The sequence below is a fragment of the Pleurodeles waltl genome, chromosome 4_2 (genome assembly GCF_031143425.1).
Source record: "Pleurodeles waltl isolate 20211129_DDA chromosome 4_2, aPleWal1.hap1.20221129, whole genome shotgun sequence".
NCBI classification, from domain to species: domain Eukaryota; kingdom Metazoa; phylum Chordata; class Amphibia; order Caudata; family Salamandridae; genus Pleurodeles; species Pleurodeles waltl.
In genome coordinates, this window is record NC_090443.1 from 113,775,658 (window position 1) to 113,801,647 (window position 25,990).

General features: G+C 43.7%; 1 protein-coding gene across 1 annotated transcript in view; it reads left to right on the top strand.

Annotated features, from left to right (window-relative positions):
* Nucleotides 1-25,990, top strand: part of LOC138292337 (retinol dehydrogenase 7-like) — a 59,718-nt gene that overhangs the window by 18,310 nt on the left and 15,418 nt on the right. The window contains exons 2-4 of the mRNA XM_069230888.1: nucleotides 7,818-8,153; nucleotides 12,310-12,568; nucleotides 15,577-15,740. Of these exons, the coding sequence (XP_069086989.1) occupies nucleotides 7,838-8,153; nucleotides 12,310-12,568; nucleotides 15,577-15,740 (739 nt within the window). The 5' untranslated portion in view covers nucleotides 7,818-7,837. The remainder of the gene's footprint in view (nucleotides 1-7,817; nucleotides 8,154-12,309; nucleotides 12,569-15,576; nucleotides 15,741-25,990) is intronic.

Genomic DNA, 25,990 nt, shown 5'->3' on the forward strand with positions numbered 1-25,990 from the left:
CAAAAAGCACTGTTAGCCTGAAGATAGCTCTCTCTCTCTCTCTCTCTCTCTCTCTATATATATATATATATATATATATATATATATATATATATATATATATATATATATATATATATGTATGTATAAATTACTTTTACTTCGTGGCAGTTGCCATTAGGTAGTTATAGTTAGGAACTAGTTTCTATAAAAAATGTGTGTTTTGTTTTGCGAATAACTTTGGCGCAGTTTGATGAATCTTCACAAAATGTTCCAAAAAAATATGACGCTCACTTTAGCTGCTGTCTGGAAAGTTTCAGGATGATCCCTCAAGCAGGGGCTGAGAAACAAAAGGGGGAGGGGGTCTCAAAACACTTTTTTCCCCATGCATGTTTTTTTAATAGGGATTTTGAACAGGAATAGCGCCCGAACCAATGGACAAAATTGCACCAAATTTGGCAGAAACGTAGCTCTTGGTACAGAAAGCTCCCTTTTTGTTATTTGGTCTAAATCCATTCAGTAGTTTTTGAGAAATTAAAGAAAAACTAATTTGTATAAATAGGGATGTAAAAGCTCGGTGAACCCTCCCAATCTTGTGCTGAGATATGATTGGATGCCGACACTTCAACAAGGCAGCCATCTTGAGACTCGGCTACAGCTGAGTCCCGGGGAAAAAAGACCCCGGGGTCCACCACTTCCCCGGGGCCAAATATATTGTGAATGTGGGGGGCCTCGTGGCCCCTCGAGCCCGGAAACCACCAGCTCCCTGGGGCCAAACATAGAATGAAATGTGGTGGGCTTGCCGGCCCCCCGCAGTCCCTGGGCCCACTACCTCCTGGGGCTGAATTTAATGAAGATAAGGAGTCCGTGGCGGCCCCCTGACCCAGGGACCACCACCTCCCTGGGGAAAATTCTAATGTTGGAGAGAGCCCACACGGCTCTCTTTGCGGATCCAATAATGGCCCTGGGGACTGCCACCCCCTACCGAGGGCTGGCTCCTGCTATGTCCTGGGGAGCCCACCCCCCCGACACAGCTGTTAGTTCTGACGTGTCAGGAGCTTTGGCAGCTCCCACCACATCAGAGCAAACATTCCACTTGCAGCAAGTGAGAGCTGTCAAACAACTTTAACTTGCTGGAAGCAAAGGTTTCCTCTGTTTCCCTGCCTGCAGACATGGAACTATAACTTGTGCCCTAAGGTAACTATAACTCCCACCCTTGCCATGCACTGCTAATTACCCCACAAATTACTGCACTCCTGACATCGTTGATAACAATATTGATAATATCAATGTAATATTTGCAGTAAACTTTTTGACCAAAAAACTCTGCATGGCGGGAGCGCGAGTTGTAGTTACCTTAGGGCATGAGTTATAGTTACTTCAGATAACTCTAATTGTAACAGGTGAATTTCTAATACATATTCACTGAAAAAAAAGAAAATCAAAGATAAGTATAACCAGTGCTTAATTTTTAAATAAAAAGGTGCCGGTGCCAAAAGACCTCCCCTTAAACACGCGGCAGCTACGTTTAAATGTGCGAGCACGGAATACTGACACAGCGTAATCTTGAAGCCATCTCAGGCCTCTTCAATCCATTTAGGGCCACTTCCCACCCCTTCAGCTCACTCTTGCAGCTTTCTGCTTTCAACCTTTGTGACGCTTTTTCGTTTTTCTATTCCTCTGTCTTTCCCATATGTGTCTTTTGCTCACATCAATTGCTTGAGGTAGAAGAATAAGCCCCGGCCCTCAAAAATAAGTGCCGGTGCTCAGCTCCGGAAACAATAAGCACAAATTAAGCACTGCGTATAACTTTTCGTACAGCTATAACTGCTGAACTCCTATGGTTTTGTATGGATAAAACATCAAACTAACTTTAAAGAATGCCCAGTCCCATGAGCTGTGGCTCGGATGCCGCCACACTTATTCCCCACACATTTTCACCACACGTATTGGCAAAGGACGAGCTGCTCCTGACCAGCGATATTAAGCTGCTTAATTTACTTCAGAGAACAAAACAAATGGATGACAAGTTTTGACTAATGCAGGTCTTGATCACATGACCTATGGTCCAACTAATTACTTTTTACTGGCGTTTTCACTTCCAAAGAACAATGAAAAACAAAAACTACATCGGGTGTCGTACCCAGTAAATAAAATAGAATATTCAATTTTGAGAACATTAAATCAACATAAATGTACAATTCATTCATATCATGAACATTATGCAGATTTATCCTATCTATAGATTTTGTCAATGCTTCATTTTCTTTGCCTGTTCAGTAACAAAATTATATGTAATTCATGCTAAGTCTCTTTTATCAGCTCCAAGTAGCCTAGATTACCCCACGGATAGTTGTTGCTTACTGATTAACAACTATGTAACATTGGCTGTGATTGTATTTTCCACCATGTTTCAATAGTACTATGTGCCACAAAGGGAAAAGGGGTTTAAGCTCAAGTAGCCAACTTCCCAAAGTGTAATCCCCTCTGGGCCTAACTAAGCGATAAATTAACACAACAAAATGCAAATAACATATAAGACAGAAAGACAATTTGGCTATAGTAGCCTAAGTTTACCAGGGCCCCTGTGTTTTAAGTATAGAAGCTGAATTCCAACAACTATCTTCAGCTGCCCTTCAATCGTTGCTAGTCATATCTTTGTTCCTTGTCTGCATTTCTTTCCTATTGAGAAGGATTTAAATATAAAATATAATCTCTTAAGTAACTCACATTCCTATGACACAGAAAAACATCAATCAATACTCCACTCGATAGCCCAGTGGATTAAAACATAATACCAATTGACAGACACATTGATACAAAGATATTACAAAAAGATATGATACAATCGTCTAATCATGCGGAAAGTCTCATTCTTCTATAATTTACCAATGTGCAAATAACTCAGGTATCCTATTAGGCAAAAATGTTCTTTTTGGCTGATCCGTAAATCCACCTCGGTTCTCTGAGGGGCCTCTGTGCAAACTTGTGAAGGATCCGCAGATTCAAAAAGACAATAAAAAAAACACCCAGTCACACACCAAAACCTGCTGCGCTGCCCGAAGGCCATGCATAGCAGTGGTTGTATTAACATGCAGTAATTATATATTAGTTTAAGATAAAAAACATACAGGTTTATTCTGTAGTTTTGTATGGGTAAAAAGTCAACCTAATTATAATGTCTCTGTAACCTTTGGTTTTTTCAGTGACTCTACATATTATATATTACTTTAAGTTAAAAAATATTCAAGTGTATTCTGGAGTGCGTACATCAATGATTTGGTGGGTGCGTCAGTCTGTGTGTGGGTCTGTGAGTGGCTGCATGAGGGTGTCAGTGGTTCTGTGAGTGGGTGCGTGAGTGAATGGGTCTTTGAGTGGGTGCGTAAGTGTCTGAGTGGGTGTGTGAGTGGGGGAAATTGATTGAAAGACAGACAGACAGAAAGAGATAATTTCTTAGGCTTTAATATCTCATATAATTAGAATGAGATATTTTTGTTGGCTTTAACAAAAAGTATAGTTAAAAAAAAAAATAAAAAAAGGAAATGAGTCCAGCTGGACTCAAAACCCTATAGCTCAGTTTGAAGGTCTACAACTTTCACACTGAGCTATGGGGAATTTCTTTTTTTCTGCCCTTTGTGGGCTATGTGGGACCAGAAGGGAGCCCTCAAGGGCTCCCCTGCGGTCCCTACTTCATTTATTTTTAATTTTTATTTTTATTAGAAAGCCATTTATAGGCTATGTGGGACCGCGAGGGACCCCTCAAGGGCTCCCTCCGTGGTCCCTAATTTATTTGTACTTTTATTTTTGAATACAAAGCCTTACGGGCTACCTGCCACTGCGGGGGAAGCCTTCAGGCATATCTAACGTTGTGTTTTAAGTGTACTATTGGACTAACCTCTGAGCTTCATGCTATTCTGACACAATAATGGGGTCCAAACCAGTCTGTGGAAAGAAGGCAGCAATGTACGTTGTACCTCTCTGGTGTGTTTAAGTAATCACGTAACAGCAGTGTAAGATTGACAGTGTGTGAAAAATAATAAATCTGTTACTGCTACCCCATGCTAAGCGTGTTACCCAAGCTTGCAAACCCCTTTTCAGGATACAAAATCCAAAATGATTGATATTGCAAAAGCATGTTTGTGTAAAGTCAGAAAGCTTCATTTAGGGCTTATGTATTGTATTATATTGTATTGTAATAGTATTTATATAGCGCTTACTACCCCTGACGAGGCTTCAAAGCGCTTTTCGGTGAGTAGCACTCTACTCTGGAACCCAACAAGAATTAGTGATGGATTAGTATCGGGAAATAATGAGTACAGTTTTAGTATTATTATGAGTTCATTTCAGCCGCGGATATGAGAGTTTGTTAGTTAGATTGACTGGAGTAATGGAGGGGTGGAGGAGGAAAGAAATCCAGAAGTGTTAATTGGGAGTATATCCTTCATTTACTCAACCCAAAGGCTTGGGATGAGTAAAGGGGGATGGAGGAGGGAAGAGTATGTGGAAGGGTTAGGGAGAGCATAGTAGCAGGGTGAGATGAATGAGGGAGAATTTAGTAGGGTTGTGTGGGAGGTCACAGTAGTAGAGTGAGGTTTGGTGAGTTAGATGTGGAAGTGCTAAGGCAGAGTTATTTAGGAGATTAAAGTAGTAGAAAGGATTTGGGATGAGTCAGAGTTGGAATGGAGGATAATTTGATAGAGACATGGCATATGATGATGGTTAGATAAGTGTGATAAGATGAGAGCAGGGATTCATAGATATCTAGTACAACAACCCACCCAGGAGCCATGCAATGACCCATGAACATGCCAAGCACAGAAACAACATATACACATACATACATACATATAAATATATATATATATATACATACACACATACACACACACATACAAACACACATGAATACACACACATATGCACATACAATACATAATTAGAACCATGGGTAAATATACTTAGTCAAACTGGTTTAAAGAGTGTGTGTGTATTTTATTGTTATGACATAGTAGCGATATATATTTTCTAAAGAACTATACATAACTAGAAATATACACATAGAAAAAAATATTTATCAACATAGGCAAATGCAGTCCATAGTTGTTTGAATATGGTGGTTATGAAGGAAAGAGCCAACTCTTGAGTAGTTTTCTGAAGACAAGAAAGTTATCTGTGGCTCTTATAGTTGGGGGTAATGAATTCCATAGTTTGGCTGCTTGAACGGGGAAGGATGTACCACCTATAGTCTTTTTCTTGTATGCTGGTGTTCTAAGGCGGGGTGCCAATCTTGAGCAGAGGTTTCTTTGTTGGATGTATTTGGTTATTTTGTTTCTGATAAAAAGCGGTCCTGTTCCATGTATAGCTTTGTGGGTGATACAAAGCAGCTTGAAAGTGCATCTTCTGGCAACAGGTAACCAGTGTAGTGCTCTCAAGGCAGGGGAGATGTGGGCTTGCGGCTTTACATGTAATAGTAGCCTGGCTGTGGAATTCTGGATACGTTGTAGTTTTTTCATAATAGATAGAGATGATCCATGGGCGAGGCCATTGGCATAATCCAGTTTGGATAGTGCAAGCGAGATAGTAGCTTGCACCTTGTGTGGAAATCCGAGGTGGGGGAAGATGCGTCGTAAAGTCTTCAAGGTGATGAAGCTTGTTTGTGCTAATTTGTCCACTTGGGCATTCATAGTTAACTTGGAATCCATGGTGATTCCTAGGTTTTTAACTTCCTTGGATAATTGAGGAGGTGGGCCGAGATCGTCAGGCCAGACGCACAGAGGGTCATAATTATTCCAGTCACCACATATCAGTATTTCTGTTTTGGAGGTATTTAGTTTGAGATGGCTCCAGGTCATCCACTGATCAATGGCTCTGAGGCAACTGAAGATTTGTGAGTTTTCAATGTTTTTGGGGCATTCTAATTTAAGTAGTATTTTTGTGTCATCTGCATAGTTGTAGCATGTGAGATGGAAATCATTGATCAGTTCTGGTAAAGATATCATGTAGATGTTGAAAAGCAAAGGTGAGATGATTGACCCTTGGGGAACACCTGCTTTTGTGAGGTAAGGTTCGGACGAGAAGGGGGGCGAGTGGATGATATTAGATCTTTTTTAAAAATAGGAAGTAATCCAGTCGAGAGCAATCCCTTGTATGCCGGCTTCGAGGAGTCTTTGAATTAGGGTGTCATGGTCAACCATATTAAAGGCAGCTGAGAGGTCCAAGAGAAGTAGTGCAGCAACTCCATTGCGGTCGACCGTGTTTTTAAGATCATCCCAGATTGCTATGAGTGCCGATTCAGTGCTTCTTCCTTGGTGGAATCCAGTTTGGAAGTCTGAAAGTATAGAATTGTCTTCAAAGAATTGTGAAATCTGGACAAATGCTGCTCTTTCTATCAATTTGCCCAGGAAAGGTCCATTTGTGATTGGTCTGTAGTTGTCGGGGTCTTGCAGGTCTAGGTTTGTTTTCTTTAATAACGGTCGTATGTATGCCTTTTTCAGGTCTACAGGAAAAGTTCCTGAAGTTAAGGAGTTGTTGATGATTCTTCTTACAGATGTGGCAGCAGAAGTAGATAGAAGAATGTTCTTGAAGATTTGTGGTGGGCAAGGGTCAGAAGGGCAACCGGAAGGTCTGCTTGCTTTGACCAAATCCATAAATTCACCTTGGGATATTTGTTTGAAGGACTGTAGAGGTTGGGTTGGTTTATTCTTAGAAAGTATTTTAGGAAAGGGGTTGGTGCTGATGTTTTTCTTCTGTTTTAAATAGGAGTCCAATGTGTCTGCCTTGGTTGTGTAGTGAATTGCCAATTTGTTTGTGAAATCTTGAGTAGTGGGATGACTTCCTTCCATACATGTAGGTTTTCAAAATTCATTGAGAATTTTATAAAATTCCTTGGTTGTAGATTGAGTATTTTGAATTCTGTCTGAGTAGTACCTTTTTTTAGCTTTTTTGATTGATGATTTGTATATTCTGTTAAGTTTGTGTAGCTGCAGTTTGTCTTTGCTGTTGTTTGTTTTGAGCCAGGTCCGCTGCAACTTTCTGATTTGTTGCTTTGTCTTTTTAAGTTCTGTGTTTCTCCAAGTTGTTGGTTTTCTTTTGTCGTGTTTAGTTTTTCTGAGTGGTATTAGGATATCAAAAGCTTCCTGTAGCCACTCATAAAGTTTTGGCAAATAATTAATTGTATCTAGAACTGTGTTGGCTGTTAGTTGTGTTTCTAAGTCATCCTAATTGAGTTTGCTCCATGGTCGATAGGTGTATGTATATAAGTAGTTGTGGGGTGTGTTGATTTGTGGAGTTGTATGTCGGAAAGTTATCAAATGGTGGTCTGACCAAGTGATTGGCGTGATGCTATGAATAGTAACTAGTTCAGGCATAGCAAGAATTACATCTAGGATGTGTCCAGCGATGTGTGTGGGATTGTGTACAATCTGATGTAGGTTCAATGCGACTAGGCCAGTGGTGATAGCTTTTGGATGGGGCATATTGGGTTTGTCATACCAAGAATATATAGGTTGGAGTACAGTGTAATAAGGTTTGAGACTGTGTCTAGAAAAGCATCTGGGAATGTGGAGTTGTTAGGTGGAGGTCTGTAAAGGAGGAGAAAGTTACAGGAGAAAGTTGGAGTAGGGTGGCATCTGGTAAGGAGGGCTTCACATATTTGCCTTAATAAGTATTTTCAATAAATGTTTACCCTGTATGTCAGGCAAAGTTCTGATGTCAGCACCTTTCCGTTTTATAGACAACGTGTCCTAGTTAACTATATTCACAGGGAGTATGAGCAGGATTGCGCATAACTTTCATACCTCCCCCCCCCCCCAGCTGACTCTTCTCTTCTCATTCTACAGAGACTGGTGACTGAATCTCGATGATGTGGCTGTATGTGGCAGCACTACTGGGCCTTTACTTTCTTTTCCGCTGGTACCAGGATAGGCAGTTGGTACCGAGCCTCTCCGATAAGTATGTCCTCATCACCGGGTGTGACTCCGGGTTTGGTAACCTGTTGGCACGGCAGCTGGACATGCGTGGCATGCGCGTTCTGGCGGCATGCCTGACACAGACTGGCTCACAGGAGCTGAAAGACGCCACCAGCCAGCGACTGAGGACGGTCATCATGGATGTCGCCAACAGCGAGAGTGTGGACGCAGCGGCCCAGTGGGTGAAGCAGCAAGTGGGCGAAAAGGGTACTAGTACAAATGACGCGAGTTCCTGTTTGTTTTCACCACATTTTTAACTTCTATTTAATATTGAAGGTTCATAATGCATTCTCTTCACCATCATTTTAAGTCGAGCTCCTAGTCAACTAAACCTACTGGGAAATAGAAAATATTTTAGGAACGTTTTGGCAATTAACCTTTGGATTTTACTGTTCAAGACCAATTGTTGGAGACGCCTCCTCTTTATTTAGAATCTACACGTAACACGAAGTTTTTTTTAAAAAGTATATAGTCGAGCAGCATTACTCCCTCGGGTGGGGCTAAGGGGAGTTTCCCACAAGCCACCCCAAGTTTGACATGTCCTTTAGGATCCATTGCTTAAGAAAAGACTGTTTAATTTCCAACAGTATTATCAGGCACCCCGAAGGTTTCACTGGGCACAGAGGTCTGCTGATTCTTTTACTATTGTAATGGTGAAAGTAATGTCAATATTTTCGTGCAGAAAATGATTTTTGCTTATCTTGCTGCAAATCATGCTTGTGCTTATTAGTGCAAATTATTGCAGTGAGTACTGCGGTCTTATGCAGTGAGTACTGCGGTCTATTGCAGTAAAGGAGCAGAAATGTATGGAGGAAGAACCTTATTTAGCTCTGGCTCGTAAAAGGTCATGGCTAGTGTTCAATATCTGTGAGTAAAATTCATCCAGGGTGCAAGTTGACCGTTGTAGAGAAGTAAGGCTTATTAATCGTAGTGTGTTGTAGCATTTTATGAGACACAAAGAAGCATGAAGTTGGACAAATAAAAATCGACTTCATATATCGTAGGTGGCTAAAAGATTGTGTTTTTTTTTACAGTGCCTATGTCAGAGGTATTTGGTGTCATGCTTGAGAAATGCAGAAGAGTAGGTCTAAGAGAGATGTTGCTCCATTTCCACATAATCCCCATCTTTGAGTATGCAGTTTTGCTATTAGTTACGAGTTGTTGGTGGCAAGTGGGTTTACTGGGCGGACTGAATTTTGGCTTAGTATTTGTTATGAGTTTGAAATAGCACGGTAATGTTTGTGTGAGTAAATGAAGGAACAAGCGAGCGAATAGATCAATTTATGATTTACAAATTAAGGGCAAGGTGTTCATGGGCCAGTTAAACAGTAACAGAATGTATTTTAGGTTGAATTGAGTTTGTTAAACTGACTACCATAAAGCAGAGGACTGAGATCAGAGTGCAGTTCCTGGGTGTGGTTGAGAAAGGATGTTGAAATATTGAAGAGCTATGGTAGTGAAAGAGGTGGGAGGTAAGGTAACGCTGTTCGGTTGCTAGCCAGTGTAATCTCAGCTATGTAGCAAGAGTGTGAACACACACAGACAGGGCATTGGCGAACGAGGTTGTCAGTTTCTGACTCTGAATTAATCTGAGGAGGAAAGGCTGCTGAAGAGGTGCTGACATTGTCTTCTTAGAAGGATCGCAGAAGTACTCAGTCATCACAACTTGGAACAACTTCATACATTTTGAGCTTTTGGCAATTTGATAAATGTTTGGTATTTTAAATGTAACTTTTTCAGGCAATAGGTTTTGTGTTTAGAGGATGGGCCTGGACGTAATTACCAGGCAAATTCAAAGCGGGCAAAGTTTGCCTGTTCATCACCTGTGGAGCAGAATCCTTGTTCTGCACATTGAGGAGAACACCTAACGAAACATCTTGGAGCCCTTCAGCTATATCAAAGGCCAGAAAATGTAACTTTCAAAAGAGAAAATGTATTTAATTGATTAAACTGCCCAGCCACTGAGAGTGCACAGAAGTTCCCTGGCTTCGGAGCCTATGTGTGGTGGCCACCCGCTAGAGTGACACGAGGTCCCTACAGGGAAGTGCTTACCTGTTGGTGAGCTGCTTTCAACAGCTCTGTCACGGATCCTGGCAATGATCTTCATTGTAATTAGATTGCCTGGCCCCTCACAGTCCTCCTAAAGACAACTGGGTTCGACTTTGGGCTTTTTTTCACCTGCGGAGTAACGCTAATTCTGCTCCACACTTGAAAAACAGGCAAATATCGCCCGTTTTGAATTTGCCTGGTACTTATGTCCAGATTCTCTTTGCACTAAGTTTGGAGAATATCTATTGCATCACAAGACCGGAGGCTACCATTATGCATGTTGGTAACTCTCCAAAACCACATTAGACATGCTCAATAGGCCTCCAATAATGGTTAGGAAAAGTGATTTGACCAATCAGCGGCTTTCATGATGACTTCCAATCTTCCTCCTTTCCAAAAGGCTTGACTAGCCATGTCACCTTTTATTGAACGAGCACAAAAATTTAACAGATAGATTCCAGCCTCCTGTATAGTCCATTTCACCCACCTCGCGACGGTAGCAGAAGTAACCCCTTTAAAGGGTTTGACAGACGAAATCAGCAATTGGTTAACACCATGTGGACGAAATGTACTCAAATGGGAATCATGGGCCAGATGTACGAAAGTTGGGAATTGCGACTTGCAATTTGCGAGTCGGAGCGACTCGCAAATTGCAAGTCGCAATTCCCAATGCAGTACGGTGTCTCAGACACCGACTGCAACTCGCTATGGGGTCGCAATGACCCACCTCATGAATATTAATGAGGTGGGTCGCAAATTGCGGCCCCATAGCGAGTATGGGCACTCGCTAACATGGAGGCCTGCTGACGTCAGCAGACCTCCATGTTCGCGACCTGCTTTTAAATAAAGGAGTTTTTTTTTTTTTGAAGTGTAGCCCGTTTTCCTGACAGGAAAACGAGCTGCACTGCAAAAAAACCAAAACCTTTTGTTTCGGTATTTTTTCAGGGCAGGGAGTGGTCCCTTGGACCACTCCCTGCCCTGAAAAAATATTTTGGGGTCCAGTCACAAACTGGAAGAGGTCCAATGGGGACCCCTTCCAATTTGCGAGTGGGTTACCATCCACTTGAAGTGGATGGTAACTGCGATGCCATTTGCGACCGCGTACGCGGTCGCAAATGGTATTGCATCCCACAGCGACTCGCAAATAGGAAGGGAACACCCCTTCCTATTTGCGAGTCGGAAATGCATATTGCGAGTCGGTAACGACTCGCAATATGCATTTCTGCATGCCAAACCCACGTTTGCGACTCGCAAACGGCGATTTTCGCCGTTTGCGACTCGCAAACGGGTTGCTACATCTGGCCCCATATTCCTTCATGCAATCCACTCCACTCAATTTCTTATACTAATCATACCTTGGTGAAAAGATTGTTTCCAAGATAGTCTTAATTTTTTAGTAATTTAAAAAATAAAATAGTAAATGTATTAAATTAACTAAACTGCCCAGCCACTGACAGTGCACTAAGGCACGTTCCCCAGCTGGAGAGCCTATATGTGGTGGCCGCCTGCTGGAGCGACACAAGATCCCTACCGGGAAGTACTGTTCACATAGTCACCTGTGTGCTGAGCTGCTTTCAACAGCACTGTCACCGATCCTAGCAATTATCATTATTATTGTAAATAGATTGCTTGGCCTATCATAGTGCTCCTAAAAACAACAGTTTGACTTTGGGCTTTTTTTCACCTTGAGCAACGCTAATTCCTTGCGTCATTGGGCATTTCCTCATGCAATCGCTTTGCTTTTTAATCCAGGACATGCAGGTGTGAAACGCGTGGAATTTCCCTAAGTTTTGTATGCACTTTCTGCGTATTCAAATAAATAAAGTTCAGAAAATTGAACTAAATGGAAGGGAGTCGAGCGGTATGGTTAATTTTGGGTCCAGTTCCTCTCCTAATCAATTATTCACCACTGCATTTTCTCCTGGAGCCAAATTTCTTGCTTGGCTACCATCGTGATAAATGAACTAACGTAATAATACTAAATGCATGAATGACACATTTATTAATTCTCGTACTTGCCTTGCAAAAATTGTCACTTTAAATTAAATGATTTAATTATAGTTTAGATCCAAAGTTTTTATGAATTGCGAAATCATACTTTGATTTGAGATTTCCTGACAGGTTGGTGTTCCACAAAGGCCAGGCAGACTACTGTAGAGTAAGACCTGTAATTGGCATGAACCATGTTGACTTGCTGAGATGCAATCTTGTTGGGAAATATCTATTGACCTTTAAGAGACACCTTAGGAAAACATCAGGTCACCTGTAGGCCTGCATATTCTTGATAGTAAGAGCTTGTGTTTTTTCTTTGCAGGTCTCTGGGGCTTAGTAAATAATGCCGGCATTGCCTGGCCTTCTGCACCTCATGGGTGGCTGAAGAAGGAGGACTATGTACAGATTCTGAACGTCAACCTGCTGGGGACCATCGACGTGACTCTGAAGCTGCTGCCTCTGCTGAGGAAGGCCCGGGGCCGCATTGTCAATGTTGCTAGCATTATGGGGCGAATCTCCTGCACTGGCGGAGGTTACAGCATTTCCAAGTTTGGAGTGGAGGCTTTCTCCGACAGCCTTAGGTGAAGGGTGGTTCCGACTTACTCCATCAACCAAATACTTGTGACTGTGGCTCTCCCTTTTTCTTTTGAGATGGCCTAGTCTGATGCAGTAAGCACCTGAGCCTGGAAAGTTTTGTAGTGTTGACAATTTTCGATACCCGTTGTGTGAAAGTGTGGTCTAGTGACTAGGTTGTTTATTGTGGAACTAAGACAGCTTTAATTTCACCTGTTTCACTTGCCTAAATTGTGTGATCATTCTTAAGTCACTCTCCCCCTGTTACCAAAACAGACCGATCCAAGTATTATTTACTGTGTATCCTGACTAGACAATTACAAACTGGAGAAAAGATCTGAGCAATCATTTGGGCAAAAGCTGTGAATTCCTCGCGGGGAAAACAAAACTATTAACCAGTAGTTGCCCAAGTATAGCCGATGTTTTGGGTGCCTTAGCCAATTAGGTATAATTGAATACAATACATTTATAATGATGTTGAGAGGCCGAGGAGTTATTTGACTGACCCCAGTTCAGACTGACCAAGTTCAGCGTATAGTAGCTCTGGCAAGAGCTTCAGAAAGGGAGGAAATGAGAGTGGAAGCAATAGTGTGAAACTCAGATATTCTAGCTTTAGTACAAAGGTAAGCGAAAGCATCAATTATGTCTCGGGGGGTAAAAGGTCCCCTCCCCAGCACACATAGTTTAGCTGGCCTGTAATGAAGTCTTTAGAATACCCAGTAGTCTGGCACGATGGACATCCTATGTGAGCAGCAAATCTGGGACCATCCACTGACAGGGTACCTCTCTCAGGTCCAACAAAGTAGAGCTAATATGGGTTTCCAGTGATTCAGCTCGCAAACACACCACAGACAACACAGAGGCTTTTTAATCATCCTTGCAATGTAGTGCAATAAAACTGGGCCTGAAAGTATTAGAAAAACCCATAAGGCTGATGCGAGTAATTTTGTGAGCAGGGTGGGGAAGAGAGATTGTTTTTTTTTTTTTAAGGGTGGTGTAGAGCTGATCAGGTTGATATTCAAGCATTTCTGGAAAGGTTCGTCGTGTGAGTCATTAAACTTGTCGACAGTCTTATCTAACTCGGGTAAAAAGACAGGCATCATCAGTGGTCATTCTCGTTAGGTTTCCCCGCATCCCTCTGCCTTTGTCTGCTGCATAGACTGGAACTCTTACAAATCCGGTTGGCTGAAAGGGATTCAGTTTTGCACTTAGGAGTGAAAAAAGTCAAAAGGAAGCCACCCTGTGTATCACTTATCTATATATGTATTTTTTGGTCATAGAAGTAATATACTTCCAAACTATGAAAGTAAGCTGACGTGAAATTGTTTTCTACCTGGTTAGGATGGAATTTTACAATTTCCTCACCAACAATATTATCTAAAAATCAGGGGGGGGGGATGGGTCAGTAGGAGTCTCTTAACCAAAATGGTTGTGAGACTGAAAGACAACAGGAGGAAGTAGTGACAATTCTATGGAAAATCACAATTAGAAATGCAATGCTGAATGAGCTGGCTGCCTGCCAGAACTGGTCTGATATGTAATCAGGAGAGATTACGTTCCTCACTCAATGAGCTCTACTTCAAACAGGATGCTAAACTTTGATTATTGATATTAGCAAAGTAAAAAGATAAGATTCTGCACACTCTCTTAATAGCAATCTACTGAAATACAGTAGTAGCTGATCTGTGCTACAGTCGCGTCGCCTCTGTTTTTTAGAGTAATTGAAGATCAATTTATCAGGTGTAAGTCTTCAACATTGTCACGCATGGAGACGGGATATGTTTTGTTTCTGATTACACACCAGTCTTGTCTAGATGGATTCTATTTTGCAGTAAACAGGAATATGTCACAGGCCTCTTAGCAGTATAGGCATGGTCTCGGAGGCAGAAATCAATGGATAAGAAGGTTGACTAACCATAAGCCCTGGCAGCAATCGAGCTCATCACTGCATACATTTCTTTATATGGATGAGGTTGCATATCAGCGAAGAGCGCTATGCGTGGGTTCGGTAGAGCCCGTGTGCCACATATAGAAATTGTATGTGAAGGGCACACAATCAAATACTGAGGCGTCCGACAACCAGGTAGTGAAGCAATCCAATCTGGCATAGAAGGAGCAGCACCCAAGTCTATGGCTAACAACTGTGGTTTAGAATATGGAGATTCTTTGTTGAAGCTACATAAAAAACAAACGGGGCGCATTAAAAACATAGTATAATTAGGAAAGCAAATTTAGAAACCTATGACTCAGATAGGTCCTTTGAGGGTTTGATGTTCTAATTGTGTAATGATTTCCTTCTCTTGTGGAATGAGTGGTAGGTCTTCAGCATCAGCAGTGTCTGGGGTAGGTTGTGGTTGTATGGTTTGAATCTTTCCTTTGCTTGCCCTCACGTAGTCTATTGGGCAGAACATAGAAAGCTTCATTAATGTTATAATGAGCTTCACAATCTCATGTAGATTGTCTATATTTGTTTGGAACTATGAACAGTGGTCACCCAGTATAGACATAGTATTCGTTTAGTGATTGAGAGATTTTCTTATGTTTTGTAACAATATATTATGAACTGTACTCATTGTAAATATATTAGGAATCAGATGAGGTTCAAGCAGACATTTGAATTAAGAACATAGTTCTTCTGCCAGTGGTGGGCATGACAATAGGCAAGACATTAGGAGAAAATGATCCATTGAATGAACAGTCGGTGCTCTTCCACAATACAAATAAGGCAGTTCTGTAGTACCAAAAGAAAACTTTATGAAAACTTGCTAAAACTCTAGAGTACCTGCTGGAATCTGGGAAGAAGGACTGCAAACCTTTGTCTCATGTATACTCCATCACACTATGGACGCAGGCGTCAAATAGCAAATGTAGACGAGTTCTGATACCAGTATTCTTTGGGCTGTTGCTTGCACATATGACCATTACACATTGAAATTCATAATTACATACTATTACTCACAAGATCACTGATGCTGAGTGTAAGAGTTAATCACTGAACTCTTGTTCTGTTTTGCAGGAGGGAACTTAGTACATTTGGTGTCAAAGTCTCCATCATCGAGCCTGGTCGTTTCAGAACCAAAATCATGAACACAGAGTCTGTCATTGAGAACCTCCAGCGGGTCTGGAGCCGTGTGCCTGAGGAGACTAAGCAGGCTTATGGAGAGCACTCCCTCAAAGCCTGTAAGTGTCCAGTGGGCTTATTTCTGAAGTGTGATTTCTTGGGCTGCATGTGAAAATGAATGGGACTTCTTTGGATGCACTATGTGTTTTTTATGAGCTCAGCAGTTGCACATGATGGTGAAGTTCAACTCAGAGGATGCATGAGGGGGAGGCTATAAGCTCTCTGAGTTTATGAGAAGGTGGCTATGTACAAGGTGTACCCATGGTGCATGGGATTGTGAGCAGTCTTGGTGCATTAGAAGGTGATTTAAGCCTTTTTGCGTGCATCATAATATGAATGTAAGTTCCCAGGGTGCACCAGATGGCAAATTACAGTTCCTTAGGTGCATAAAAATGTGGCATGAACGTCTCTTCAGGTGCAGAGCCAGGTGGTGAAATCTTGCAATGCATAAAAGGGTAAATGTAGGAATTACTGGTGCCTAAGAATGTGAGCCCAAAGTAGCAAAATAAATTGTGAATTTCACTTGCATGACAGCAAATTGTGGGCTTAAGGTTCAGGACACAGCAACGTTGTCATCTTGGTGTGCACAAATGAGTGAATTGTAAGACATTTAGGCCCGTATTTATACTCCGTTTGCGCCGAATTTGCGTCGTTTTTTTCGACGCAAATTCGGCGCAAAACGAACGCCATATTTATACTTTGGCGTTAGACGCATCTAGCGCCAAAGTATGGGCAAATAGCGTCATTTTTTTGCATGAACGCCTTCCTTGCGTTAATGAGATGCAAGGAAGGCGTTCCCGTCTAAAAAAATGACGGCGACGCAAATGCGTCGTATTTATACTCCCGGGCAAAAATCACGCCCGGGAGGTGGCGGGTCAAAAAACCCCGCATTTGCGCCACTATTTAACGCCTGGGTCAGGGTAGGCGTTAAGGGGCCTGTGGGCTCAAAATGAGCCCACAGGTGCCCTCCCCTGCCCCCAGGGACCCCCCCTGCCACCCCTGCCCACCCCAGGAGGACACCCAAGGATGGAGGGACCCACCCCAGGGACATTCAGGTAAGTTCAGGTAAGTATAATTTTTTATATTTTTTAATTTTCTTTGGGTGGCATAGGGGGGCCTTATTTGTGCCCCCCTACATGCCACTATGCCCAATGACCATGCCCAGGGGACACAAGTCCCCTGGGCATGGCCATTGGGCAAGGGGGCATGACTCCTGTCTTTACTAAGACAGGAGTCATGAAATGGCGTCTGGGCGTCGTAAAAAAATGGCGCAAATCGGGTTGAGGCGATTCTTTTGCCTCAACCTGACTTGCCCCATTTTAAGACGCCCTAACGTCATTTTTTCCCAACGCCGGCGCTGCCTGGTCTACGTGTTTTTTTTCCACGCACACCAGGCAGCGCCGGTCTGCTTGCGCCGGCTAACGCCATTCCATAAATACGGCGCCCGCATGGCGCTTCATAATGGCGTTAGACGGCGCTAAATTTTTTGACGCTAAACTGCGTTAGCGCAGTTTAGCGTCAAAAAGTATAAATATGGGCCTTAGGCCCGTATTTATACTCCGTTTGCGCTGAATTTGCGTCGTTTTTTTTTACGCAAATTCGGCGCAAAACGAACGCCACATTTATACTTTGGCGTTAGACGCGTCTAGCGCCAAAGTATGGGCAAATAGCGTCATTTTTTTGCATGAACGCCTTCCTTGCGTTAATGAGATGCAAGGAAGGCGTTCCCGTCTAAAAAAATGACGGCGACGCAAATGCGTCGTATTTATACTCCCGGGCAAAAATCACGCCCGGGAGGTGGCGGGTCAAAAAACCCCGCATTTGCACCACTATTTAACGCCTGGGTCAGGGTAGGCGTTAAGGGGCCTGTGGGCTCAAAATGAGCCCCCAGGTGCCCTCCCCTGCCCCCAGGGACCCCCCTGCCACCCCTGCCCACACCAGGAGGACACCCAAGGGTGGAGGGACCCACCCCAGGGACATTCAGGTAAGTTCAGGTAAGTATAATTTTTTATATTTTTTAATTTTCTTTGGGTGGCATAGGGGGGCCTTATTTGTGCCCCCCTACATGCCACTATGCCCAATGACCATGCCCAGGGGACACAAGTCCCCTGGGCATGGCCATTGGGCAAGGGGGCATGACTCCTGTCTTTACTAAGACAGGAGTCATGAAATGGCGTCGTAAAAAAATGGCGCAAATCGGGTTGAGGCGATTCTTTTGCCTCAACCTGACTTGCCCCATTTTAAGACGCCCTAACGTCATTTTTTCCCAACGCCGGCGCTGCCTGGTCTACGTGGTTTTTTTCCACGCACACCAGGCAGCGCCGGTCTGCTTGCGCCGGCTAACGCCATTCCATAAATACGGCGCCCGCATGGCGCTTCAGAATGGCGTTAGACGGCGCTAAATTTTTTTACGCTAAACTGCGTTAGCGCAGTTTAGCGTCAAAAAGTATAAATATGGGCCTTAGGTCCTTAATAAGTTGACTGTGATTTTTCTGGGCTCATGTGATTGTGGTTGGTAATACCATAGATGCAGTAATTGGTGAATATGAGCTCTTTGGTACAATGGTATGGTTACCACCATCAAGCAAGCTTTATTCAGTTAATAACCATAAAAGCATAAGTACATAAAACATTTCCATACAATGTATCTCATTTAAAGTCAGCATGCAATATCCAATGTTAAGATTTGAGAAATAACAATAAAATGAAACATTTTAAGTACATTTGCAAATTTCAATCATGATTTCAGTCATCCAACACCCCTCAGAAATCAAAAGCATGGATAGTTTGTACAGGTATGGGCAGTGTAATAAACAATTAACAGACTTAAAATACCACAATTAAAAAACTATCAATAAAGTTACTTCCCCATCAATTTCCTCAATCTAACAGCACCAGAAATAAAGTTGTAGGCCATCATGCAAATGTACTCTGATTCCAAACACTGAAGATAGAACAAGGCAGGTCTACATCTTCTCATATTCAAAGACCTCACAATGGAAGTAAGAATTTTAGATTGGGTGTAACATATACTTTACAAAAGAAGAAAAAGTGAAGTGTGAACTGAGCAGAACGCAAATCACAAAAGATAGGGTGTAAGTTCAGTTTCGTGATATGCTTTGCTGAGATGGGAAACGCGGAAATGGACTATATTAAATCTAAAATTTACCAAATAGAATCTCTGGCGATGTCAGAGAGGAAAGTTTAAGTAAATGAGGTCACAAATGGAACTTAGGCAGGCATTCTTTTCTTCCCCACCTCTCTTCTTTCTCTTCGCTGCCTGCAAGCAGAAAATAAATCTGTCTTTAGTTGAATTTTGGAAATGGAAGTCCAACTTTGTGGGCTATAAAATAAATCAGGTCTCCCTAGCAATGCAATTATTTTCTTTGGCATATCTTAGCCAAAAAGTACTGTGAGCATTGTCTAATTGTAAACAATCATTAATGATTTCCTGATTTAAAACACTAATGTCTGGCCCAGACTGAATGTCACAGCTATAGAGGATCTACCTTAATACGATCTTCCAAATTCAATAAGCCTAGTTTTGTGTGGCAGATAAATATAGCTAGATAATTAGGAACAGACAGGAGCCTTCTTACAAACATATTTTCATTTGCCTGTAAGAGCGCAGTATCACAGTATCCCCGTGCCCCAGCAACATATATTATAGAAGAGCAGCAACAAGCAATGTACATCTTAATCATGACATCCAGTGGCTTGCAATCTAACTTAAATGAGATCAAGCACCTTTATGAGCAAAATGAATGCCCAAATAGGTGAAAGTTGAAACATGTACAAGTTTTTCCTTAATAATAAAATGTGATCTTACATTGATATGGGTAGGCCCTAAGGCCTTAGTATGTGACTTAGTGGTATTTGCCAGTAAACCCAATTCATTCCGAAAAGAAACAAATCTATTTAAAAAGATCTGAAGGCCCACCCCAGTTCTTGACATCAGGACACAGTCATCTGCATATAACAGAGCAGGGCGTTTTCTTGCTCCCGGCCTAAGGTTATCTGCCTCCCCAGTAGTCAGAGAGTGTGCAAATCATTGATATATAGGCAAAAGGGAAACTGGGCCAGCACACACCCCTCTCTTACACCAAGATTCATATTGATGGGATCTGTGCATTCCCAATTAATTCCATACTTTATGCAACCTGTCACTGCCTCATGCATTTGGGTCAGGAAATGAACCAGAGCTGCCTTCACACCCATGTCTAGCATTTCATGTTAGAGTTTACCTCTGTCCACCCAGTCCAAGGCTCGGGTGAGATCCATAAAGGCTAAGTACAAACAGACTTTCTTTGCCTGTGAGTATTTACATATAATTAGTTGTAGATTTAGACATTGTTCAGTGGTACCAATGCCCTGCCTGAACTAATGCTGAACTAGGGAAAATCTGCATTTGTCAGCTACCCAAGCCTACAGGTGATCCAGCAGAATCCTTCCTAAAACTTTACTTGTTGAATCGAGTAGAGACATTGAGAGCTAGCAACAGTGGCCTGCTCTGTCATCTTTTTTTAAAATAGGAACAATAATGGAGTTTTACCATTATTTGGATACACCAGCAGTGACTGCGCTCAGTAGAACATTTGTGATAAGTAAAGCCATAGATCGATATTATTATTAAAAAAAAGGTCCATTGGCACCTCATCAGGGTTGGAGGCCTTATTTATCACACTCCCCTTCATAGCTTGTCTGACCTCTTCTATGATGAAGTACCCCAACAGGCACTTAGAAGATTAGTGAATCAGAGTCCACGCGAAGTCACAAAGGAGGGTCCCACGATGCCGGAGGCCAACTCAGAGGGTTGTGCACTGCAGGACCGAGTGCTGGGGACCCAGGCTAAGCTGTGAATGAAGGAAATCCTGGAAGAGTGCACAGAAGCCGGGGCTGCTGCAAATCACGCAGTACACAGCTTTGCAGTCTAGCATGGGGAGGCAAGGACTTACCTCCAACAAACTTGTACTGAAGAGTCACTGGACTGTGGGAGTCACTTGGACAGAGTTGCTGTGTTCCAGGGACCACGCTCATCAGGATGAGAGAGGACCCAGAGGACCAGTGATGCAGTCTTTTGGTGCCTGCATTAGCAGGGGGAAGATTCCGTCGACCCACGGGAGATTTAGTCGGAGCTTCTGGTGCAGGGTGAAGGCAGGCTACCCCCATAGCATGCACCACCTGGAAACAGTCGAGAAAGCCTGCAGGATTAGGCGCTACAATGTTGCTGGTAGTCGTCTTGCTACGTTGTTGCGGTTTTGCAGGTGCCTGGAGCAGTCAGCGTTCGATCCTTGGTAGAAGTCGAAGAGGGAGATGCAGAGGAACTCTGGTGAGCTCTTGCATTCGTTATCTTAAGAATTTCCCAAAGCAGAGACCCTAAATAGCCAGAAAAGGAGGTTTGGCTACCAAGATAGGAGGATTGGCTACCAAGAGAGGTAAGAGCCTATCAGAAGGAGCCTCTGACCTCACCTGCTGGCACTGGCCACTCAGAGCAGTCAAGTGTGCCCCCAACACCTCTGTTTCCAAGATGGCAGGGGTCTGGGACACACTGGAGGAGCTCTGGGCACCTCCCCTGGGAGGTACTGGTCAGGCGAGTGGTCACTCCCCTTTCCTTTGTCCAGTTTCGCGCCAGAGCAGGGCTGGGGGATCCCTGAACCAGTGTAGACTGGCTTATGCAGAGATGGGCACCGTCTGTGCCCATCAAAGCATTTGCAGAGGCTGGGGGAGGCTACTCCTCCCCAGCCCTTCACACCTATTTCCAAAGGGAGAGGGTGTAACAACCTCTCTCAGAGGAAATCCTTTGTTCTGCCTTCCTGGGCCAGGGCTGCCTGGACCCCAGGAGGGCACAAACCTGTCTGAGGGGTTGGCAGCAGCTGCAGTGGAAACCCCGGAAAGGCAGTTTGACAGTACCCGGGTTCTGTGCTATAGACCTGGGGGATCATGGAATTGTCCCCCAGTACCAGAATGGTATTGGGGTGACAATTCCATGATCTTAGACATCTTACATGGCCATATTCGTAGTTACCATTGTGACGCTAGACATAGGTAGTGACCTACATATAGTGCACGCATGTAATGGTGTCCCCACACTCACAGAGTCCGGGGAATTTGCCCTGAACGATGTGGGGGCACCTTGGCACTAAGTAACTTTGCACCCAACCTTCAATAGGTGAAGGTTAGACGTATAGGTGACTTTTAAGTTACTTATGTGCAGTGGTAATTGGCTGGGAAATAACGTGGATGGTATTTCACGCAGGCTGCAGTGGCAGGCCTGTGTAAGAATTGTCAGAGCTCCCTATGGGTGGCAAAAGAAATGCTGCAGCCCATAGGGATCTCCTGGAACCCCAATACCCTGGGTACCTCAGTACCATATACAAGGGAATTATATGGGTGTACCGGTATACCAATGTTAATTGGTAAATTTAGTCACTAGCCTGTAGTGACAAATTTGGAAAGCAGAGAGAGCATAAACACTGATGTTCTGGTTAGCAGAGCCTCAGTGATACAGTTAGGCACCGCACAGGGAACACATACAGGGCACATACTATGAGCACTGGGGCCCTGCCTGGCAGGGTTCCAGTGACACAAGGACTAAAACAACATACATACAGTGAAATATGGGGGTAACATGCCAGGCAAGATGGTTCTTTCCTACTCAACCCCCCCCAAATTGAAGGACAATAAGACTAGCCATGACCTGATGAGTCTTCATTGTCTAAGTGGAAATATCTGGAGAGTCCATCTGCATTGGAGTGCGTACTCCCAGGTCTATGTTCCACTGTATAGTCCATTTCCTGTAGAGATATGGACCACCTCAACAATTTAGGGTTTTCACCTTTCATTTGTTTTTGCCAAAGTAGAGGCTTGTGGTCTGTCTGAACAATAAAGTGAGTGCCAAACAGGTATGGCCTCAACTTTTTCAGTGCCCAGACCACAGCAAAGGCCTCCCTCTCTATGGCAGACCAACGCTTTTCTCTAGTGTTCAACTTTCTGCTGATAAAAGCAACTAGTTGATCCTGGCCCTTAGAATTCAGTTGTGATAAGACTGCCCCTACCCTAATTCAGATGCATCAGTTTGAACAATGAATTTCTAGGAGTAACATGGGCTTTTTAGGACAGGTGCAGAGCACATGGCCTGTTTGAGCTCCTCAAAAGCTTTCTGACAGCTAGCTGTCCATAATACCTTTTTAGGCATTTTCTTACTTGTGAGATCATTAAAAGGGGCTGCTATGGAGCCATAATTTTTAGTGAATCTCCTATAATACCCTGTGAGGCCTAAAAAGGCTCTCACCTGGGTCTGAGTTGTAGGGGGAATCCAATCCATGATTGTCTGGATTTCCCCCTGTACAGTAGTGGTGCAATCTGTTCTCCACCTACCAGGTGGCCCAAATAAACCACTTTCCCCTGCCCTATCTGACACTTTGAGGCCTTCATAGTGAGGCCTGCCTTTTGCAGGGCCTCCAAAACTTTCCAAAGGTGGACCAGGTGCTCATCCCAGGTTGAGCTAAAGACAGCAATATCATCAAGATATGCTGCAGTGAAAGCCTCCAACCCTTGCAGGACTGTGTTCACCAACCTCTGAAAAGTGGCAGGTGCATTTTTCAAACCAAAGGGCATAAATTGGTAGTGCCTTCCTATAGTTGAAAATACAGTCTTTGGTTTAGCATATTCTGCCAATTTGATCTGCCAATCCCCTGCAGTCAAATCAAAAGTGCTAAGATACTTGGCAGATGCCAGTGTATCAATGAGCTCATCTGCCCTGGGTATAGGGTGAGCATCAGTTTTTGTCACCTGATTGAGACCTCTGTAGTCTACACAAAACCTCATCTCCCTGTTTCCATCTTTGGTGTGAGGCTTTGGTACAAGCACCACTGGGCTAGCCCATGGGCTTTCAGAAGGCTCAATCACTCCCAGATCCAACATTTTCTGCACCTCTTGTTTAATGCAGTCTCTGACATGGTCAGGCTGCCTATAAATCTTACTTTTGACAGGCAGGCTGTCTCCAGTATCAATTGTGTGTTCACACCAGGATGTTGTACCTGGCACAATTGAAAAGAGGTCAGAATATTGTCCTAGGAGATTGATGCAGTTGTCTTTCTGTTCTGCAGTCAGACAATCTGCTAGAATTACTCCCTCCACTAAGGCATCTGCTTCAGTGGTGGAAAAGAGATCAGGGAGAGGGTCACTCTCTTCTTCCTGTCCCTCATCTATTGCCATGAGCAGGGTGAGATCAGCCCTGTCATAGTAGGGTTTTAGGCGGTTGACATGAATCACCCTAAGGGGACTCCTGGCAGTGCCCAGGTCTACCAAATAGGTAACCTCACCCTTTTTCTCAACAATTAGATGGGGTCCACTCCATTTGTCCTGGAGTGCTCTTGGGGTCACAGGCTCCAATACCCACATCTTCTGTCCTGGTTGGTACTGGGTCAGAATAGCCTTCTGGTCATGCCATTGGTTTTGCAGCTCCTGGCTGGCCTGAAGGTTTTTACTGGCCTTTTTCATGTACTCAGCCATTCTGGATCTTGGGCCAATTACATAATCCACTATGTCCTGTTTAGGAGCTTTTAAAGGTTGTTCCCAACCCTCCTTCACAAGAGTGAGTGAACCTTTTACAGGGTGTCCAAAGAGGAGTTCAAAGGGGCTAAAGCCCACTCCTTTCTGGGCTACCTCCCTGTAAGCAAAAAGGAGGCAAGTTAACAGGACATCCCATCTCCTCCTGAGTTTTTCAGGGAGTCCCATTATCATACCTTTGAGAGTTGTATTAAACCTCTCTACCAGTCCATTAGTCTGTGGATGGTAAGGAGTGGTGAACTTGTAGGTAACACCACCTTCTTCCACATTGCTTTCAAGTATGCAGAAATGAAGTTGCTACCCCTGTCTGATACTACCTCTTTAGGAAAACCCACCCTGGAAAAGATTCCCAGGAGGGCCTTTGCCACTGCAGGAGCTGTAGTGGTCCTTAGAGGAATTGCTTCAGGATATCTTGTGGCATGGTCCACAACCACCAAGATAAACCTATTGCCTGAAGCAGTAGGAGGGTCAAGGAGGCCAACTATGTCAACCCCTACCCTTTCAAAGGGCACCCCAACCACTGGAAGTGGAATTAGAGGGGCCTTTGGAGTGCCACCAGTCTTGCCACTGGCTTGGGAGGTCACACAAGACTTGCAAAAATCTTTGGTGTCCTCTGACATCATAGGCCAGTGAAACAAGGGGACAAGTCTTTCCCAAGTTTTGATCTGGCCCAAATGCCCAGCCAAAGGAATGTCATGTGCAAGAGTTAGGAGGAATTCTCTGTACTGCAGGGGAATGACCAATCTCCTGGCTGCTCCAGGTTTTGGGTCCCTTGCCTCTGTGTACAAGAGGTTATCCTCCCAGTAAACTCTATGGCTGTCACTGACAGCCCCATTTTGCTGCTTGACAGCTTGCTGTCTGAAACCCTTTAATGTGGGACAGGTTTGCTGTGCCACACTCAGCTCTTCCCTGGCAGGCCCCCCTCAACCGAAAAGCTCAGCAGTGTCTGCTGCCAGCTCATCTGGTGAAGGTTCTGCACAGGGAGGAAATTCCTCTTCCTCAGAAGGGGAATCATCTGTAGAGGGAGGGGTAGGGATTTACCCTTGTTACCCCTAGCTTTAGGGAGCGCTTGTCCCATTCTTCCAGGATCCAAGTTACCCTGTCCTTTTTGCTTTTTGGCCTGAGCCCTGGTTAAAGCACAAATATGCCCATGAATGCCCAGCATTGCTGCATGAGCCTCCAACTCCACTTCCGCCAAGCTGATGTCTCTAAATCATTCCCTAGTAGACAGTCTACAGGTAAATCTGAGGCAACCACAACTTTCTTTGGACCAGTAAGCCCGCGCCCAGTTGAGATTCACAACAGCCATAGGGTGGCTAAGAGTGTTGTTATGAGCGTCTGTCACCTGGTACTGCTGACCAAGTAGGTGTTGTTCAGGGTGGACCAGTTTCTCTATCACCATAGTTACACTGGCTCATGTGTTTCTGTAGGCCTGGGCCTCAACACCATTTATTAGGGGAAGTTGCTTGTACTTATCCATATTAAGGGGACAAGCAACCAAGGTGGCTAAATCAATGGCATCTTCAGAGACTAAAACAGTCTCTGTGGTCTCCCTAACAAGACCAACCTCAACTACATTGCCAATAGTGAGCCCAGCTACACCCTTGGATTGGCTATTAGTAGGCTTCCCACCACCACTGCTATTACTAGAGGCACTAGAATTTGCAGCAGGGGTTGTGGTGGTGGGAGGTTTGGTGTTTTTCTTTGGAAAACTGGAATCAGTTGCCCAATGGCCTTT